The 21,341-nt window shown below is 42.5% G+C and overlaps 1 protein-coding gene across 2 annotated transcripts in view; it reads right to left on the bottom strand.

Annotated features, from left to right (window-relative positions):
• Nucleotides 1–3,872: 3,872 nt before the first annotated feature.
• Nucleotides 3,873–21,341, bottom strand: part of uacab (uveal autoantigen with coiled-coil domains and ankyrin repeats b) — a 41,874-nt gene continuing 24,405 nt past the window's right edge. For both annotated transcript variants that reach the window (XM_084016820.1, XM_084016821.1), the window contains exons 4-19: nt 19,772–19,836; nt 17,225–17,282; nt 16,455–16,525; nt 15,970–16,076; nt 15,063–15,244; nt 14,713–14,750; nt 14,255–14,311; nt 13,963–14,070; nt 13,558–13,590; nt 12,611–12,703; nt 12,143–12,173; nt 11,995–12,044; nt 9,049–11,763; nt 8,630–8,782; nt 8,416–8,481; nt 3,873–7,549 (exon numbers count right to left, since the gene is read on the bottom strand). In XM_084016820.1, the coding sequence (XP_083872946.1) occupies nt 7,478–7,549; nt 8,416–8,481; nt 8,630–8,782; nt 9,049–11,763; nt 11,995–12,044; nt 12,143–12,173; nt 12,611–12,703; nt 13,558–13,590; nt 13,963–14,070; nt 14,255–14,311; nt 14,713–14,750; nt 15,063–15,244; nt 15,970–16,076; nt 16,455–16,525; nt 17,225–17,282; nt 19,772–19,836 (3,899 nt within the window). In that variant the 3' untranslated portion in view covers nt 3,873–7,477. The remainder of the gene's footprint in view (nt 7,550–8,415; nt 8,482–8,629; nt 8,783–9,048; nt 11,764–11,994; nt 12,045–12,142; nt 12,174–12,610; nt 12,704–13,557; nt 13,591–13,962; nt 14,071–14,254; nt 14,312–14,712; nt 14,751–15,062; nt 15,245–15,969; nt 16,077–16,454; nt 16,526–17,224; nt 17,283–19,771; nt 19,837–21,341) is intronic.

The raw sequence follows: 21,341 nt of genomic DNA, 5'->3' as shown, positions 1-21,341 counted from the left end.
GCGGTTTTTTGGGCTCCCCATCTGTTTCTCGCTAAGTCAATGAAGGGAGGAAGAAAAGCTGAGCAGATACACCAAGCATTAGTGGTTAACCAACTACTAATGAGGGGAAAAAGGAAAACATTGAACTCAGATGAAACCATTTAGCATACAGTGGTGTACGATGTCCTTACTGGGTTTCAGGGGAAAGATGGCCAACACTCACGTAAGCCTCATGTGCAATAACCAAAGGGATATATACGAAGCGGAGGCCTGTTTTTAATCCGTCTGCGCTTGTGTTTCGAAGCTTCCCCTTCGGAGCAAAGGAGTCTGTTTAACGCATGTATCCCATATACATGCTCCTCCACACCTTTGATACCGCCAATGTCCGGGGCCACTCGGCTCTGGTGTAGGCTTGGCATGTAAAAGCTTGATCTTCCTGCCAGGGTTTGAGGCTTGAGGGTTTTTTCATTCCTCTGATCGCCCCCCTCTCCCCTCATCCCCCCCCCCCCCACCACTACCTTCCCCACTCCGAGCTCTGGAATAAATCCTGGGAAATGAGAGGGCCCCCCTGCCCCCTCGCTGCTACTCATTCCCAGGTGTGCAAATCCCAGGTCAACCCAGGATCAGACGGTTACACTGCCAAAATGCTAGAAAGAGGAATAATAGATGACGGCGGATGAAGACTGCAGGGAGGGAGGGGAGGGGGGGGGATGTGAGGTGAGGAGCGAGACAAAAGGTGAGAAGTGGAGAAAGAAAAAGAAACAAGATGAAATAAAAGAGAGAGGTGGAGGAGACGGAGCTCGCTTTTGGGAATGTGAGCCATGCTGAAACCATTCAACTCAAATCAGCACCATGTGTCCTCCAGAGCCTTATTATCCCATAAATGAACTTTATTGAGGCAACAAAGTGCTTTGGAGCTCTGCAAAAACATTAAAGGGGCCTCGCCTGTCTCGGCCCGGAGCCAAGAGTAGTCCCGATTCCTCAGGGGACTAATGAAAAAAAGAGGGGCCCCTGGCCTCGTGTTCGCTGCCCGGCCGGCACTGCCTGAGTAATGGCCTATTAGTGACGGAGAAATAGTTAGCAATTACACCAGGGAGACAAATATGGCACAGACCTCTTGGCTGACCTGACCTGTGGAATTAACCAGGAAGGAAGGAAGGATGACAGACGAAAAAAAGGTAAAACAGCAGGAAGGAAGGAAGCGGCGGGGAGAAGGAGGAAAAGAAAATAGATGACACAACTGCAGAGCTGAATATGACCTTTTCTTGGAGTTCGCACATTTTAGGGGAATTTGCACCACTGAATATTTATATTGTGCATTTAAAAAAAATTAAGTTGTGAAATGACTACACATTCACTGACGTACAGAAACTCTGAGTCAGATGGTAATCCAGTATAAGAGCGCTGTCTGCTGTGTGTGCTGTACTTACAGGAGAACAATAGAATAGAATAGAATAGAACGTTTCAAGAGATGATAGTTGAGGCAGCGTTGGTTCAGGCTGAGGAGATGCAGAAAAAACATGGAGGTGGGAAGTTAAAAAAGAAGTTTCCCATGCAGACGTCATCTCTGCTGGTGGTTTACTGAAGGTTACATTAGCTGAACAACCACAACATTACAAACCCCAGACAAATGTTGGCAGTTGCACTGTGGGTAATGTAGGCCCCCTGGTTTTGCAGAGAAAATAGAATGTGGAATTAAAAGGACGTTATCTCTGGTTCTGATGAGCCCGACATTGTTAAAGGGGGCCCCCAAGTGGGTTCCTTCGGCCCTGCGGGAGGGAAACGATGAAAAAGCAACCATGCAGGTGAGGATAAAAGAAGTTGAGTAAAGCTTGTGTCAGGTAGTCAAAACAAAAAGAAGTTGACACCATTCCTGTAAAACACCAAAAAGGGAGGCCTCTCAGTTTCTGGAAGGAAAACAATGCGAAAGCAACTCCTCCAGGGAAGGAGCGCCGCTGAGGTGGCAGGCTGCTGGGTGAGATAACAAACGTTCGTGACAGCTCGGAGGACTGGAAGCAAAGATGTGGGCGTGTATCTGATGTGTATATAACCACCCGCCTGCTTCCTCAGCCAGTTTACCACTCATGAGGCATGCGGTGGACGGCCGGGGCTTATTCCAACATAAATAACGTCTCTGATCCTTCTCGGGATGACGAATTTTTATAAAAGATGGGATTCTTTGCGGCCGAGAAAGGGGTTACAATGGTAAACCAAATGGCCGCAAGTGGATGTATGGGACTGATTAGGAGCCTGGAAATGAGATTAAAGAGAGATCTACCAACAGATTGAATTGTATTTGCCATAATTGCTGAGAACAGCTTATTCAGTGCAGACCGCAAAAAAGAGAATCATAAAACGAACGGAGGAGGAGGAGGAGCGGAGAAGAGGGGAGGGCTGCCACTTGAAACCAGCGGGCTTTTTCTCAAAGAAATGAAACCCAGGACAAGCCTTGTATCAATTAGTGGGTGTGTGCATGTTGTGTTTGTGTGAACAGAGGATGGGATATTGGACGGATTACCTTACTCATAAAGTTCTGCTCCGAGCTTGTATTAATGATTTCTTTAGGGGGGGTGGTATTAGTAATCCTCTCCTTTTCAAGCAAATTCAACCACACCGTTTGTTTTGAAATGAAAAATTCCCCGGCGATCAGTGACTGTGCATGCCTTGAATTTATCTGAAATGAGATAACTGAAATAGCCTTGACCTCCGTACTCCGCATCCCGTTGAAAAGAGCTTTAATGAAAAATAAATCTTGTGAAGAGGGGGGGGGGGAAGAAGAAGAAGACCAACAGACAAATCAATGGGGGCACAGGCTCAAAGATAAAAGTGAGTGCTGTGTGCCAAAGAGCTACTCGCTCTCATTCCTGGGTTGATTGTGCTTAAAGTGAAACCACATGAACGGAGCTGTTTCCACAAGGGAAGTGGGAGAGTGTGGAGCTAAAAGCACACATTTACTGTACGCTGCCCCAACACTTGGAATGCCTCTGTAACATTAAACAATCGTGACTAAACCAGCAACAATCGACATCAAAGTCCAGGAAAACAAGCTCGGCTAATTTGCTTCATCGGTCTGTGCGGCCGTCGTTTGATCCGACTTGATTGATAATCATCGGGCGACGTATGAAAACAAACCCACAACGATTCAAACACACTTTGGTTTAAATATTGATTGGTGGTATTGATCCCATTGATGCAGGGAAGTTTGTGTTATGGTAGTTTGCTAATGGAGCCTCCAGCTGCAAAACAGAAACCCCAAGTTAAAGAAAGGAAAGGAGAAAAAGACAAATTACCCATTAAAACACAAATGTTCTCACTTGTAGGAGACCAGACCTCATAACAAGACGTTTTCAAGGCCTTTAATATAACAAAACTACATCCATGCTCCATCTCTTACAGGACGTAATGACATGCAATATGCACACAATTATTTTTAAATTTTGGATTTGCATTTACATTACTAATATTTTATATTTGCACTCTTTCATAATTTCCCTTGGGATGAATAAAGTTTTATGATATTTGCTATGCTAGCAGCTGTGAGGCCGTACTCGGGCACAGCGGTTCACCATGCTATTATTTGGTCATAATTGAAAATATGACACGCACGCAAAAAGTCAGTGGATCGCCAAATGCATTAAAATACATCATCTGGGGACAATGAATGTCTGGACAACATTTTTGTGACGCTCCATTGAGCAGATGTCGCTATATTTAACAGCATAAGTAACAACATTGACCTGCTAGAAGTGCTGCATGAAAAGTCAAGAGGATTCATCCTCTGGGGACCATGAATGGCAGAATGTCATGGTAATTCATCCACCAGTAGTCGTTGAGGTTTTCAACTCTGAACTAAAACTTGCAGAAGAAATGACATAATACACTGGACAAAGATGTAGTTTTCTATGTTAGGCACTTTTATTGATTTTTGTATTATTGATTCACAAACACAAAGATTATTGTCAAAGACAACCAATTTTAACAGATACAATATAGTTATGTAGAGATGCAACTGGATTCAATGTATCGTCTATGTTAATGGTAGAAGGAAACGTGTTAATTCCTAACATCTGCATTAACAAAATAGTTTAGAAACTATTTTTTGGCCAAAATATAAAAACAGAGAGCGAGAGATTTTTACTTGGTAAAGTGGTTAGCTGAAAGTTAAAGACAGGAGTGCTTCAATCAACTGGATGGGTTTGTCTATCACACATAAATAAAGGGATGATGTTCTAAACGTCTCACAAGGCGTCCTGCAGTAAATGTTACCCTGAACGTTCTACTTCCAGACCTGCTGAATATCAGAATTGTCACACGGTAGTACAGTAATTAAAGTAGTACAAAGCTATGAAAAATATATCAGTGTAAAGGCATAAGAGACTCGCTCAACAATCAAAACACCACTACACGACACCATCAAGATTCACGAAGAGCTGGCTCAGGGGTACGCAGCGTCTGCTCGAGGAGAACTCGCCGCTGCAGAAATCTGGTTTTAGATTAAAACGATATTAAGCTGGGACGTTTACTGCCTTTGAACGAGGGGTTTGGTTTGAATGCAGTCAGGCAAAGCATATAATATGGTGTTACATTTCCTATTCTGTCAGCTTTTGGTGAGATTTAATACATGTTCAGATATTACAGCTTCCAAAAACAACAACTGCCTACCCCTGGGCCACACTGATTATTACAACGTCTATGAACTTGGCCTGCCAAGTCTCTCCACTAGAGGACACTCTGGTTTCAACAAAAGGACAACGTGCCACTGCAAACTGTAGGACACAGCAAGAGCTCTCCACTCCCTCCCCATGACTCAAATCCAGCACAAACCATGTCCAGACTCATGTAACCAGATCTCCCAAATCTGTCATTGCATTACTATCTACCATGTAGCAAAAAAAATGCAGAGTAGTTTGAGATTTGGATGACTTTTACCCTCCTCGGGTCTTTGGATGATTCTGTAAACATGTGTGCTAGTTTGAGCCTCCAGGAAATAACTGTGCCACAAAATAAGCAGAGAGAGACTCAAATGTCTCAAGAAAGGAGCCGACACGAACCAAGTTAAAGGATAGATTCACATTCTTTCAAGTCCGACACCGCCCACATGTGCGTTAAGGGAGTCAAGGCCCCCGCGTTTCTTTTGTCCGTATTAGACATGAAGGGATGAAGGGAATAATGCTCTATTGTAAGAGACTGTTTTAGTGCTGTAAGAAAGTCTTAAGTGTTTTTTTCTTTTGTGACGTCCCTACAGCTCAGCAAAGAAACACTAAGAAGGGATTTCATACTTGCTCATACTTAGCTGTGTTTGAGCTTTGAGCCACCTTCTCTTCCATTCTAATGTAAGAGATGTATAGAATAGAAAGAGTTAGGTTTCAGTCAAGTTACAGCGACCAAGAACTCCTTCAATATGCATACTGTAAGGGCACGCAAGTATTGTTTTAAGGAGCAGCGTGTAGGATCTAGTGGCATCTAGTGGTGAGGCTGCAGATTGCAGCCAACTGGTAGCCTTCAGGTAACTCCAGAGTCAGTGTTAGGTTTGTCTGTTCTGGGCCACTGTAGAAACATGGCGGTGCAAAATGTAGAGGACCCGATCACTCTATAGATATACGGTTCATTTGAACATAAACCCAACAATTCATAGTTTCAGGTGATTATACACGAATGAAAACAATTCATTAACCATTCTGACCATAAATGCCTCAACATCCAGCACACTGCTCCTTTAAGGATTGGTTCAGTGTTGTTTTAAAGGATATTTTAGTGTCCATTAAAAATAATTATAGCAAGCAAAACCTATTTCAGTGTTCAGACTTACATATTCGTTATAGGCACTTTGAGGGGTATGGTGCTCAGCAGATGAAAGCTCATTCACTTGTTTTGGAACAAGCTTTGTCTGCTTGGCGTTTCGCCCCGCTTTGATTTGTTTTGTTTTTTTCCATTTTCATAGCTTCCTCTTGGATTCGTGCTCATGATTCGGCACCCGGTCGCTACAGATTTGTAGAGGTTGATGCCCAGAAACGTCCCTCCCGAACACAACAAAACAAGAAAACACAGGCAGAGGGCCAGATCCCTGCGGATACAGACACCGTCACGCACTTCTGGTGGCTCATAAGTGACGACTGAGAGGTATTATTTTGCACGAGTGTATGCATAATTTTTCAGGATAATCCTGCATTCTGCCTTTAAGGTCCACTTGAAAGAATGTGAACATATTCTACCGAAACATAAACACGAAAACACACTGTATGAGAGCCGACTGTCAGGTGGGAATGTGAAAAGTGTCCATTTTTACATTTCAGCTGAGCATTTCAAGAGTGAGTATGAATTATGAAAAGGCCCCATGTTTCAAATGACTCCCCATGTCACTGAATATAATGAGCTAAAGCTGCATAACGATGCACAGATTTGCATCATCATGAACAACAGATTTGATGTATGGAATCTCATTTCCACATGTCAAACTGCGAGATGAAGTGAAAAATGCTCCTGCATGTATTACCGTATGTATGTGGACCATTAAGTCAAAAATGATTTCACAGTAGGGGTGTCACAATTACCATGTGCTTTTGACTCCGACCTTTGTAATCAAAAGCAGGATCTCTTAGTGCTGTTTCGCCTCCTCCCCCACCTACTTGTGCTTTTCCAAAGAAATCAACAACAACAACACTTCAAAGATAACATACTGGTAGCCTGCAGCTGCGCTTTTCAAGACACGTCGGCCACTGACTGATTTGGAGAAACAGCAGAACTGCTAAATCCTCCTGGTTCCCTGAAGCCGCCGGTGTGGCAACGTGTTGCGTTCACTGTGAGTTATGCAAACAACGAGCGTGTTGTTGACAGAAAAACTGCAGTTTGGAAACTACCCTGCAGGCGAGCAAAATGCCAAATGTGGCAGGACATAATCGCCGGGATCTGGTGGCTTTTTTGCCGTTGAGGAAACTCAAGCTGTGTTAGTAAATTACCCGTCTGACATCTAGTGGCTCTTCTTTTTGTTTTGTGTGTTGAAAGTTCCCCTGATGACGGTTGAAATGAGTCATTGCTGTTACATTTGAAATGTATTATTTCAATTTGACCATATGACCTTAGTGTGGTTTATTCCAAAAATGTGGCAGTTATATCGCCTGATCTTTTCGTGGATTCGGAGAATGGTGACACCCCTATTGTACAGGTCATAAAACAGGCAGTCATTTGTTGACTTTCTGCTGAAGTTGAAATAACATACTTGTATCTAAAATCTACAGTTAATGACTTTAACCCACAACATTGATATTTGGGAACCAAAGAGCAGCCCGACTATGAAAAATAGCCTGAAATGTTTTGCCAAATGACAACAACACGCACACACACACACACACAAACGCACGCACGCACACACAAACGCACGCACGCACACACACACACACACGGCACCCACAGGGGCCACAGCAGGAGAACTCAGCACTGGGAGATGTGAGAATGGTGAATTTGAGTCAGCAGGTAGCATTTTGTTTCGTCGGAGGAAGCTCTAACACACAAACTCCTGTCTCATACGGATGATCTGTAGTAAGGCGGCCTGGACGTCCTCATCCATGTGGCCCTATGAGAGAAACACAGTCAGGAATTAGCTCCAGTTAACTCACGTGGACCATCTTTCTCACTGTAAGCTCGGTCCTCAGCAACTCACACAACAGATAATTCTGCACTGCACTTCCTATTTTAAGATTTCATCTGGGTTCATATTTTGTTCCTGTTTTGATGAATGAATTTGCGTCCGGTTCCCTCAGGATTTACAACCGTCAGACCTACCGTTACATGTTCCTAATCCATCTGCAATGGCTGCCTCAATTACACTTTACACATTTATTTTACTGAAGAGTAAATATACGAAGTTCCTCTTCGCTTTTGGATTTACAAATTTGATTTGGCAACCACGATTCAACAAAACTTCTTTCCCGTGTTTCCTACAAATCAGTCAAAGTTTGCAGTGATGGTGTTTAAATGTGCGCTGCCAGTGTGCCACACAAGCCTTCAGTGATCCAATACGCCTTTTAATAATATTGACTGCAAGCTAACTAGAGCCACGCTGCAGCTGTTGTGACGGCTCCCGATTTCCCTCAGTTACTTTCTGCTGCCATATGGACAGAGGGAAGTTATGACTAGCCAATAACATCTGTGAACGGAGGTTTAGTTAAATCAGAAAAGTGTGGCTGGGAATCGGCCAAATGCTCACAGCATGGGTCTGCCTTTATGCAATTAAGTGTTTTAATTAAAATCATTCATCTCTTCTGCAAAACCAGTTACATTGATCAGTTAAATGATTCTTTAATGAACTCTGCACTCTAATGAGTGAATCTCTGTGAGTTCAACATCCTCCTATAAAGCTCATCAAACAACTGTCTGCACAAGAGAACCTAAATCATTTGAACTAAAACACCATTTATGGAATTGAAGTGGAGAACTTACCTGCGCTGCACTGAGAAGGTGAGTTCGATAAATGGAAACGACCTCCCTGTGCTGCCTCTCAGCATCCTAATGGAGCACAAGAGAGGGACATTAAGTCTACCATACAACACAGACTTTTTCATTTTTCAGTCTCCTAAAAAAAAAAAGGACAGTTCAGAAAATGAAAAGCGTAACATGGATATGTTCACTTGTACAACAGAGTGTGTCCACTCACAGCCAGCTGTTGCTGTAGACCCTTGATCTGAGCGTGGAGTGTGTCGATGTGCTGCGCCTGTCTCTTATTGGGCGCGTTGCTTGCGTATGCCAGCTGGGACAGACCGTTCAGCGCCTGCTTCAATCGCTCAACATCTGTCAGCAGCTCTGTGATCTGACAAACACGCAAATGTTCATGTTCATACATTTTTCCATCACTTTATCAACCGCACAACAAAACTGAAAGACGAATTTCATCCAGAGAAACAGTAACAAATCAGATTTTTCTTCAAAATTAACATTAATTCATGTGTGTTTTGTTTTTATCCTGGTGTCAAAACAGACACAAATACATTTCAATGGACGATTATGACATTTTGAATCTATAGTAGTTACAAAAAGTAAAACCATGACTGACAGTTAAGGTTTGTTTTTTACTACCTTCTTGTCTTTGGCTTCAGTCTGCTGAGCTGATGTCTGAATCCTCCTCTGAAGATCACAGATGGTGCTGAGCGACTCATCATATCTCTCTTTCAGCTCTCTAATTTCTCTCTCAATGGCACGTCCCTTCTCCTGGACGGCCTCCATCTCCGTCCGGGCCTGACTCTCACCCTCCCTTGCTTGTGCCACCTCCCGATGGCTCTCTTTACTCTCTTCGGCTAAGCTCAGCAGCTTGTTGCTCAGGTTGGCAACCTCCTCCTCCAGTTGCTGCTTCTCCTTCTCCAGCTGGTTCATTTGGTCTTCCTTGTAGCGAATTTCCTCGAGAGCCTGTGTGGCCTGAAGGAGCTCGGATTGCAGGGCGGATACATCTTCAGCCCGCTGGGTGCCGTTCTCCTCCTCGTCACGGAGAGCCAATTGCAGCTTAGCCACCTCAGCCTCCAGGGCTTCCATGGCCTTGGCCTGCTGTTGCAGCAGAGCAGCCTGATCCCCACGGCGTTCCTGAACTTCTTTCTGCAGGGCACAAACCCTCTGGGCCTCCTGCTGCTGTGCCTCTTTTGCGTTCTTGCAGTCGGCCTGGGCTTGCTGCATGGTGTCGTGCAACGCTTTAAGCTCCGTGTCGTATGTTGCGATGCGAGTCAACTCTGATTTCAGACGCTCCTGGAGATTCTGGATCTGAGCGTTGCCGAGGGCGTTCTGCTCTTGAAGCTCTGCTTTCTGAAGTGTTACCTCCTGGTGCTGCTGCTCTAACTTGACCAACTTCTGAGCTAATTCCTCAGATTTACCTTTGAACTCTTCCTCAACGTTTTTGTGCTTCTCACTGTTAATTACAGCAGAGTCCAGTCTCTGTTGAACAGATTCAATCTCAACTTTTAGTTTCTCGCTTTCCACATTGTTGCTCTCTCTGGCAGACCGTTCCTTGTTATACTTCTCTTCGATTTCCATCAGCTTGGCTGTCAACTCCTTCACCTGGGCACTGTGAGAGTGCTCTTTTTCCTCAGCTGCCGTTAGTGGGATAAACTTGGACTGAATTGCCTCCTGTATGGTATCAAGTTCTTTCTTCTGTGCTTCCAGTTCTTGGGTAAGCTTTATGGTTTCCCCCTGAGCCAACACATACATCCCTGACACTTCGTTTGCTTTATTCTCTGCCTTGACCACAGCGGCATTCAACTTGTCTGTGATTGCTTTGTGGTCTTTTACCCTAATACAGTCTTCTTTCATCTCCAATAGGACTTTTTCCAACTTTTCTTCTAACTTTTCATTTCTTTCTTTCACATTCTTCAACTCTTCCCCACTTTCTTTTCCCTTGGTCTCCAACTTCAACATCTCAGCTTTAACGGTCTCCAAGGTGGAACTTAAATCCATCTTCACTTGCTCGTGCTGCTGTCTGGGAACATACTCTCCCTCCAGGCTCTGTTTCAGAGTCTGGCTCTGCGTGGTCAGCTGCACACACTCTTTATCCCTGTCTTCACATCTCCTCTGCAGTAGTTCATTTTTCCTCATCAGGTCGGCGTTCTGAGATTTCAGAGCCTCCATTTCAGTCATGCGTCTGTCACTGGCGCTTTGGAGGCTGCTGATATTCTCCTGCAGCGTCGGCCTCTCGGTTTGAAGCTGCTGGACTTGCGCCTCTGCTTTCCCATAACGTTCGCTGGCTTCCACCAGTTTGTCCTCCAGCTCCTCCAAAGCTGTTACCATGTTCTTGCGGGCTTCATCGTGCACCTGCATGGGTATAAAGTCAAACTCAATCCTGCTGTTTAGCTCATCCAGCTGCTCTCGTAGTAAATCTCTCTCCTCCTCGCTCTCCTCAACCTCCTGAATAAGAGCCTGGCTTTTGGAGGTCACATCAGCCAGTTTCCTTTTCAAAGATGCATTGTGCTGTTCGAGAGCTGCCAGTATCCTCTCATGCTCCTCAGCGGACATCAATCCGGATCCTTCCTGGGATGAAGGACCGTCCAGCTTTCGATGGAGCTCTGCCACTTCCTCCAGCACACGATCATAGTCTTCCCTCAGTTCAGCGATCTGCCGCTCCTTCTCATCAACTGCGTTGCTCAACAGGTTTTTCATGTTGTCAAACTTCTCAGCTGGTACCGTGTTACCATGCTTAGTCTGGGTCTCCTTCAAGTGGGTTTCCATTTCTAAAAGGGTCTCTCCGAGTTCATCTCTTTCTGCAGCCACAGCTTTCAGTTCTTGGTTGAGCGTTTCTGCCTCTGTTGCCAGCTGGTTCTCGCTGCTCTTGTACTCCTCCAAGGCCTTCTCGCTCTGTTTGAGGCGGTTACGAACGCGACACACTTCTGCTGAAGCACCTTCATACTTGGCCTTGATATCCTGGAGTTGGGCACGCAGCTCTTCTGTCGCCTGGCCTCCTAAGTGTTCCTTAACAGCGACTACGTGGGCCTGCAGCTGTTTGACCTTACACTCAGAATCCAGCATCCTCTTTTGGACGTCCCCCAAGGCGTCCTCCAGTTCCTGAACCTGCTGGTCAGCCTGCTTCTGGATGGTGTCTCGGCTAAGAACCAACTCTTGGCACTCTCGGTTTTTACGGTTCAGGGCAGACTGAAGCCTCGCCGTCTCTTCATCTGCTGCCTGTTGTCTTCTCTTGACCGCCTCAAGTTCATGTCGAAGGGCATCCAGTTCACCAGAGACATCCCAGCCTACAGTCGGCTGACTCTTCTCTGGAGGTCTGGACAGCGAACGCGTCAAGGCAGGATTCTGGAGCATCTGCAGAGAAACAGGAACAACATATTATATTATCATCTTGAATATTTTTTTTATGGAAAATCAGCCACTTTTTTTCAGGGTACTGAATAGTTGTTGATCGTAGAAAGAAAACCAGTCATGCATAAGCAGATAATTTGTATGGAGGTCCTACTCTAAGCCCTCTATTGTTGATAATCTACTGGACACTGACTACTAACACTGTATTTTAGACATTTACATGTTAAAACTTACATGATCAGAATCCAGACTGTGAGCTTGTTTGACCAAAATGTTTTCTTTACCTGCAAGAGAAACATATCATTCAAACCTCCTCATACTCTGCAGGCGAATCGTTAAATATTGGAATGAAATGTGATTCAAACAATTAAAGAAAGCTTACCTTTGATAACAGACTGTCCAGAGTAGTCCCCCTGTGAATATGGATATACTCATTAAAAATGGTTGAATGTTTTAAAACTCAACAAAAATGATATTTTCAAGACTTAACCTTTCTATAACTAGAAAATCACACTAGGATTGAAACCTCTTTTACAAATGAAAACAGGACAGAGTGAAAAAGCAGCATTCAAACGTGAGTATACACAACAAGGCTACGATGGCAGACTAGTCGGTGTGATGACATTTTGTAGTCTCTTTTAGACACTTAAAAGCTTTGAAAGGGGTAAGTGTGACCTTATTTTGGGGATCTAACCAAAAACCCATTCAACAACACGTAGACTTCGTGTTGAAATGCACTCAGATATGAATCCTGAATTCTCAGGACAGTAAAATGTAAAATCACAGTTTAATACCAAATACATGCAATAAGTTTTGATAACAAATAAAACAAAAACGTCATTGTGCTGACCAAAGTGCTCCGGAGCTGGACCTTGACAGTCTCCAGGCCTCGAGCCCCTTCCTCCCTATCTTTGACACCGAGTAACATCTTCAACTGCTCCTTCTGTTTCAAGAGAAAGAAAAACAAAAGATCAATAAATTACTGATGATTGAATGTACATCAAAGTAAACAAACACTTTAATAGAACTGATATTTACTTTTTAAAACAATTAGAGCAACTTTTTAACATCTTTGAGGAATGTACATAAAGTAACTGCCAGACACCATTTGTTACAGGCTTCTAAAACTCTTATTAGAACCAATATTTCACCCATATATTACACATTGTGTGGACCTTTGTTACTTCATTCATTTAGTGTGATTAAGCAATAGGTAATTGTGTTTCATTGATACATTGAAAGTAATTCTTGGTAGATCTCAGTGTGCACAATTATCATTTAACAAGCAGTTATTTCCAGAACAATGGGCCTCATTCATGACCGATACAAAAGCACACATCTTAACATGTATGGACAATGACAATTGTGGCATTCATAGATTTCCGTTTCAACATGTTCTTTTTAAAATTTTGTGTCAGGAAATTAAAAAATGTTGAATTGCTATAACACTGGATCTTGGCTCCTGAACCTGGTAGGGTGTTATCAAGTGCTACTGAGTCACAATCAGACTGTGCTGCCTTCCTTTTCCCTTCACTTCCACATGTAAGGTTCTGTGTTGATACAGCACCAACAACATCCTGCACCTCAACCACCTTAATTTGCTCTTATTTTGGGGTTTCAGAGGCCATACAGTAACTTTACTGTGACTCCACAGTGCACAGTATATGTCAGTATATAATAGTATGTTGATTATAGTGGACATCCAGTGTAAGATTCTTACAAACACATGAAACTTAAAAAATTATTGCTTGGACATTGACGGCCTCATTCATAATGTCATTGTTTTCTGATTCATACCTGTTTGTGAGAATCTTCCACAGTGATCTTTTCCTGCAAAAGAGTAAAGAAGACCAATTGAGGGAAAAAATACATTTGATTGAATTTCCCTGATGGATTTTATCCTGCTTACACTGAGGACTATATTACGCTCACTGAATGTATTTTACATCAACAATCAGTAAATGTATGTAAAGCCTGCTTTGCCTCCCCAGAAAAAAAACAACCTCTGATTAGAAACGTATTACACATTCCCTGGCATGAGGACGATGACACACGACTTGGCTTTTATTATAATATTTGCTTATATTCGTGTCCCAAACCCATAGTTTATGACCCTCTGATGAACCCTCCCACAACAAGAAACAAGCCTTCTTCTGTACTTTCTAACTTAGTAGCTCTTGCTGTGTAGTTGTATGTGTTTACCTGTGTGAGCTGTTGCTGCAGCATGTTGACTTTATCTAACAGGGCTCTCTGATCCTGCTGGTACTTCCTCAGATTTTCCTGCAGGCCCTCGTTCTGCCTCTCCAAGTCCTGAAACAAACATGTACATATAAAACCATAAAGCTTACGTATTTATCAGTGCTTAGTGGAAAAGGTCTTAATAAGTGATTTTGACTTTGGATACAGTGGATTCAAGCAAACACACTTCTAAAGGTCATGAGAGTAGCTTGTGTGCTGGTGTGGAATAGGGAGGCTGAAGTTATACAGCACTTACATGTATGATCTGATCCCTTCTGCTAACCTCAGCTGCCTCTGACCTCTCCACTGAATGCTGAGGATGAGACCAGATCGTTTTTACAACCGTGTTTTGAAGATATAACATTACCATTGGATATAGTTTACAGAACAATTCACACGTATAATCACTAGATGGCAGTCATGTACATCTGAGCGGCAGTGAGTAAGTAAAAGAAAATGAATTCAAGTGTGGAACAACTGGAAGTAAATGTTTTAGCATTTGAATGGCATTGAACTGAACCGTCGTCTTTAAACGAAGAGACCTTTGGTAAAATGGCTACAAAAAATGTTAATTTGTTAATATTAGTGTCACAATACATGAACATATGAAGGTCCTCTTCATGTGAAGGGCCTCTTCAGGAGAATAACAGCTGCCCCTCACTAAAATGTGGAGTTTAATAGATGGTGTGAACCAAAACCCTGCTGCAGGATTACCTGTCGCTTCCACTGTTCCATCTTTGCAGCCTCTTTATCTGGAACAAAATAGGAAACAACAAGTTCAAACTCCCTCCAATATTTTAGAGAAGTTTTAATACAATTAGAAATGTTAAAACACTGACTGGAAAAGATTGTTAAAAATCATGCAGAATATGGCAGTGCAGTGACTAATCTTATCTTAATGGTGTAAAAAAAAACAGTTCATATTTAAAATATTGTCATTCAGCTTAATTAGAGCAAGCGAAAATCTAGATTTGCTGCTCCCATTCTAAACCTTTCATCTTGAAAAAGTAGCCGGACAAACTGTGACAGTATCATTTCATGTTCAGTCTGGTTCAGCAGCTTACCTCTGGTGGCTTTTTCGAGGTAACTTTTGACCATCGTCACAAGCTCCAGGTTCTTGCTGAGGCGAGCGTAGTGAAATGCATCGTGACCTAAGCTGTCCACTGCCTTCACGTCGGTGCCACTCTTCAGCAACACCTCCACGGCATCCTTACAGCCGTACTCGCAGCCAAGAATCAGCGCTGTCCTGCGTGAGGAAACAAAGACCGTTCAAAAGCAAAATCGCCATGAACTAACTATGAAACAATTGTGTCTGAATATGAGGCTGTTAAATCAAAATGTGGCAAAAACAACAACTGACATTTTGTTCTACTGCTGCCACAATAAATTAGTCAAGCGAAACACGTATTACATTGTTGTTATGCATTAAAGCTTCTATTAAAATGAAAATAGTACATTCACATGCACGGCTCTATTTCTTCTTTTCTGCTTTACAGAAAATACAGATTGTTTCCAGGACTCTGGTATGCCTTGTTGGCCGAGCAAATGCACCGTTAAATTATACAGTGGCATCTTATTACTATTGTAATTTTCAATGTGCCTCTTTTTGAAAACAATGTTTTTCTACATTTACTGGTATTCATCATCTGCCTGCCTCAGATTTTCTTAAAAGGTTTCAATAGTCCTCTTTGCAAAGTAAGTAGAGTTAATGCCCCTTCAGAAATATCTATTATTTTTCAAGCAAGTACAGAATTATAGTATTTTCTGTGACTTGATGTCAGAAAGATTCTAGCTGCAAGAAAATCTACATACATTCAAATAGCACCATGTGTTTATGTTCTTTAAATGCCTATAATAATAATAATCTGTGAAAAGCTGCCCTTTGTGAATAACACAGGCTTCCAATTATTAAGCTATATATATGCCAACAACCCACCAAAGACAAACACCATGAGTGCTAATGTTTCTTACTTATTTAGTTTGTCCCGGATGTTGATGTCAGCCCCTCGCTCCAACAGCAGCTGACAGATGCGTGGATGACACATCTGGGTTGCCAGAACCAGAGGTGTCCTGCCATCCTGGGGGGAAATAAAAGAAATGCACATAAATACACACATGTACATCCATCCACATGATGAGGAGTGATGGTCTTTAAAAGGATGATTTTTCTGAATGGAACAGATCATTTTCAATTCCAATCCAAAGAATCAATTTGCATCTCACCTCAAAGAGCATAACGAGAGTTCACACTCAAGTGGGCTAAATTAAGATTGAGTGCAAACTGTTTCGTGCTGCTCCAATTAACCTTACATTAAATGAATGACTCTCCTGACAAAAGTCTTTCAGGAGCAAGTTGATCAGTTATATCTTGTACAATGATAAGTGAACTGAAAAATATCTGAGAAGAGACCATTACACACACTGTGCGAAATGAAGCAAAAATAATTAATTCTCACAAAATCGGTAGTGTTCACAGAAGCCCCGCTGTCACAGAGAAGTTTCACACTGGAGGAGCAGCCAGCCATGACTGTGGAGAAGAAGAGTAGGAAAGACCATAGTCACATTTAACAATCAAATACACATCAATCAGCTGAAGCAGCAGAATAGACCTGATTTATATGTTGAAAATGTTAATGGCTAAACAAACACGCCCTCTTAAACCAAAACAGCATGTTTTCATTATTATGCTGAAACCTTTTGTGCAACAAGATATATATTAATGTGTATGTGAGCATGCGGATGCTCTGCGGATGTTATGAAAGCTATCCGGGTTGTGGTTTATATTAAACAGAGTAGAGTAAAGCTGTTAATATTGTAGGAAGAATGAAGTCCATCCATCCATCCATTCATCGTCTACCGCTTATCCTGTATTCAGGGTCACGGGGAAGAATAAAGTAATATTTTTTTTAAATAGTTGTTAAGGTAGAATGGGGTAGAGTATCGTGGAAAAGAGCGCAAAGAAGTATTTACAAAAGGTAAAGTTGGAGTAGAGTTAGGACTAGAGGAGAGTACAGTATGTACTAGAGTCAGTTTTAGAGTAGACTAAACACTGTATTACAGTACTAACGTAGAATATGGTCAGTAGTCATTACTAGATTGAAGTCAGTTTTACAGTAAACTGAGCACTATACTGCAGCACTAGAGTACAGTAGAGTCAGTACTAGAGTAGAGTAGAGCCAGTACTAGAGTACAGTAGAGTCAGTACTAGAGTACAGTAGAGTCTTACCAGCATCATGTAGAGCTGTTCTACCTTGCAGGTCCACATTTCCAACAGGACTGTTGTGCTGTAAAATAACACAAACACAAGTTAGAACCACAACAAGAATCCAGTGAACCAAATGATTTTACTAGTTTTAAAATATCCCTGGATCCCTGTGGGGGAAAAAACATCTCTGAAACTCTCAGTAGCTGTGACAATCTATAGTCTTTTTTAAACGATGATTCTGAAAATAGTTTAAAAAATAGGCAGTAAATATAATGCAATAAATAAGCTTTAAGAAATAACCACATGGTATTACACAATATAACATAATTATGTATCATATTATCTCAATATATGATATATCACTATATGATTAGATTGAGTAACAAAACAATATCATACTGCATTATTGCCCCGCTCTTTTCACAGCACTGAAAGACCGCAATCATGATTTTTGTAATCCAATAATGAATCAATATGGAGCCATATGGGCAAACAAGAATTTAATTAAAACATGAATTAAAACGTTCACACATTGTCTGTTCTTGATCACAAATTAAATAATGAAGTAAATAAAGGCCAAGTCATTCATTCCATCAGCCACCTGGTTAAAGGAATATTTTCTTCCATTTGCATTAAGCTTTGTATCGTTAGAAACGCGGTAGTATTTTTGAGTGGTTGCACATCATTCGCTTATTTTCCCCAGAGACGGGAGATTCTGAAAAGGAGCCTCCGATGACGCAACTATCGTCAATTTGCGTCATCGACAACACTACTTCCTCATGTTTTCAACCCGCGAGGCCCACTGAGGTTACAGACCTATTACAGACCAGTAGTGGGACCTCACTTCAGACTCGGAGTGTGAGTTCCTTTTAGAATGAAAATGCTGCTCTGTGCTGTCCAAAATCCACTTGGCACCGGACCTCCTGCCGGCGAACGGCGGTCCGGCCCGGGCCGGTTCTGCGAACCAACTGGACCGCTCGCCCGCCGGACCGGTCGCTCGTGCACACATGCAGCGATCCAGAGTGTTTACTAGAAATATATGTGCTGTTCTCTCTTGTTGATGACTTTGAGACGCCGATGTGTGAGTGCAAACCGGCAGGGGACTGCGAAGGGGGGACAGATCAGTGGCCTGCAGAGCTGTGCATTGTGGGAGTTGTTGTCTTCCACCCACGTGCACCATAAGTCACTGTCTACCTTTTCTCGGTCAAGAAGGCACCAAATTTGAAATTGATTTTACATTTTGACTACATATATGACCCACTTTGAATACATTTTCATTGTTTCACTGGTGAAGTAGTCTTTTAAGGCACTTGGTTTTTGTTGTGGATAGCTATGGCCACTCCCAAGCTCATGTAGCCAACTCAACAAAGTGGCTAACAGAGTTAGCTTGATGAGTATTTGACCCTAGTCTGGATTGTCAGTTATTCATTCGAAAAACTGGTTGTTGAATGGGGAGCAGGCTTATTTCACAAAGATGTTACATTTTGACAATTACTCCAACAGAGGAATGACCACTGGTTGTTTTACCTCAAATCTAACCCTGGGTGCATTTCCTTTCTTTTAAATAATGGTTTAGTTATGTTTCAATAGTTTTAGAAGAAAATAATTTACTTGCACGGTTTAGCAGTGGAACCGCAACAGCAGGCAGGTCATATTAGGCTAAGTGTCCTGTGCTGATATGCTCGTGACATCTCTACCCAGTCAGTCAGCTGGTTGGAGTGTACCACTGTGGCGATGAGGGACTGCTATGAAAGCCTTGAGGACTCAATGCTAACAGGGGCCTGATGTTGCTGGGTAAGGTTGCCAGCGAGCTCCACTTTAAAAAACCCAACTCTCTCTAGCAACAAGGGCCAAAAATTAGCAGCGTGCTCAAATGACAAAACGGTGTAGGGGTGGGGTGTAGACTGGCAATGGGAGCCGACGGTGGAGCATGGAGGGGGGGATATCCTATACCTTGAGGGTTTGGGCTGACGGAGGGAGCTAGTGGAGGTGGTGGGGGTGGTGGGTGTTGGCGTCCAGCTGCTATGTCTGGTGTGATGACGGCACCAAGAATGGACGGCAGGTTTGCAGGAGGGTAGGCTTGTCAACACCACTGACAACCCCCTGCCAACAGCCGCGACCTCTGTTAGATCACTGCCATTAGAGAAGGGGGGCGACGCAGGAGGACGGGCTACAACACTATGAGAGCACATTATTGCAGAGATAGCCCCCTGATTGTAAACACATAAATCCCCCAGTGGGGCTTGGTGACTCAACAGGGCCTACTGTTGACCGATACGGAGTGGGCTCAGCTGCCAGAGCTCTTTGGCAATAATTATTTAAAGAGGGAAACTGCTCTGACTGGCCAGTGACTGGGAAGCTGTGTTGAGCAGACATACAGTACAGTGTAGGTGCACAAATCACCAACAGGAAGAGCACAACCCCAAAACAAATGCTAACATATGAGATTTCATTTTGTAGTTTGGCACGTTTTCTCACCGGACTAAATGTTTTTTTACCGCATAAGCAGTAGACAATGGATGGACAAATCGCGTTAAGACGAACACAGGGAGGACAACTGCACATTACCTGCAAGAGTTTCTGCACACACAGAGAATGTGCATTTCTTGAGGCCAGATGGAGAGCATTTTTGCCTGAAATGACAAATGCAGCAATCAGAACATTTCATTCAAAATCAAGACTTTGCATTGTGTGTTTTAGAGCCTATTGCAAAGCTGAATCAGGACCCTGTAAGATGGTACTTGTAGGTCCATAGGTGTACTGTGAGAAACTGTACAAGCAAAAATGACTATACTGTACATATGCCTACGCCATTATGACAATGCCATTAAACTGGAATGTCACTCTGTTGCTCATGGTGCCGATGCTAAAAACTTAAACTTGATTTGCTTTGCTGTGAGTTTGTCTCAGCTGGTAACTCAGAGGTTTTGCAAACCAGTGACCATGAGTTTATCAAGTCAAACAGGAGGTAATTGATGAGCCACAGCTTATTAATTTGTACAATACATCATACAATACAGATGATGTACCTGATTTTATCATCAACGCAATTACTCTTTATGTGCCAGGACATTTATTCTCCCAATTCTGAATGACAAATTCCCCTCACAGACCATGTTACTGCAGTGTGACGATAATATTTCTCTGTCATGCTCAGACCAACCAGTAGGATTTCACAGTCCAGCAACAAGGATTTGCACCCTCACCAGAGGAAATACTGTATATCCAGTTTCTGGAGCGCCCTACCGTGCTGGCTATCATTTATGAACGGGTGGAATAAGCATTCAAATATTTGTCTTTGGTAGTGTTCCTTTTACTTTGTTAAAAATAGATTTATTGGTAAAAAATGTACTTCTTGAGCTACTTCTAAATGTTTTCTTTGCTGGCTGATTGTTGACATTGATTACCTTCATTTTTATTGAGATATATTTTTTGACCAATATATAATTGTCAGTTAATCATGCAATTCTTAAAGATAACATACAATATTTGCACCCTGAAATTTGCTTTACTTTTTTTTTTCTTTTTTTTTTTAAAGAAAAAAGAAAAAGTCAAATTAGACCAGCAATCTGCTTCTTCATTGTAATCACTGTAATTTCCAGCAGCCCAATTGTAATTTGTTGCATCGATCTTTGCTTGGCTGCCTGAACCTTTTGTCTAAATTGCTTCTGAAAGTAGGGGTGAGATCAATTCATGTCTTAATCATCAATCCAACCAATCAATCATTATTCAGCCAAATTTCCATCCCAATTTCTGATGACAATGCTGAGAAGCACTCTGCTTCAAATCATCTGCTACACAGACCACTGATGATACCAATTTTCTGCCTACCACAACCTCATGACCTTCCTAAAAACAGGAAAGTACCAGTACCTGAATCTGCCTTAATGTATAATGTGATAATGTGTAAAAGGCATCACATATACTCTGAAATGTGTGAACCCGATATCCTACTTAACATGACATGCATGTGCATGAATCATGGTCACACGCACATGGCTATTCTGGTTCCAATGCATCCAGGCCAGGTTCTACAAGGGTGCAAGAACACCTTTATAATATATATTGCAGCCTTATCTGAAATTTGAATTAATAAATGCCTAGCACAAGGTGATAGTGGCACTTGGTGGTGTCTTAA

This window comes from Eutrigla gurnardus (genome assembly GCF_963514095.1).
Source record: "Eutrigla gurnardus genome assembly, chromosome: 1".
Taxonomy (NCBI): domain Eukaryota; kingdom Metazoa; phylum Chordata; class Actinopteri; order Perciformes; family Triglidae; genus Eutrigla; species Eutrigla gurnardus.
Note: the sequence above shows the minus strand (reverse complement) of the source record. Positions and strands in the feature narration are given on the sequence as shown.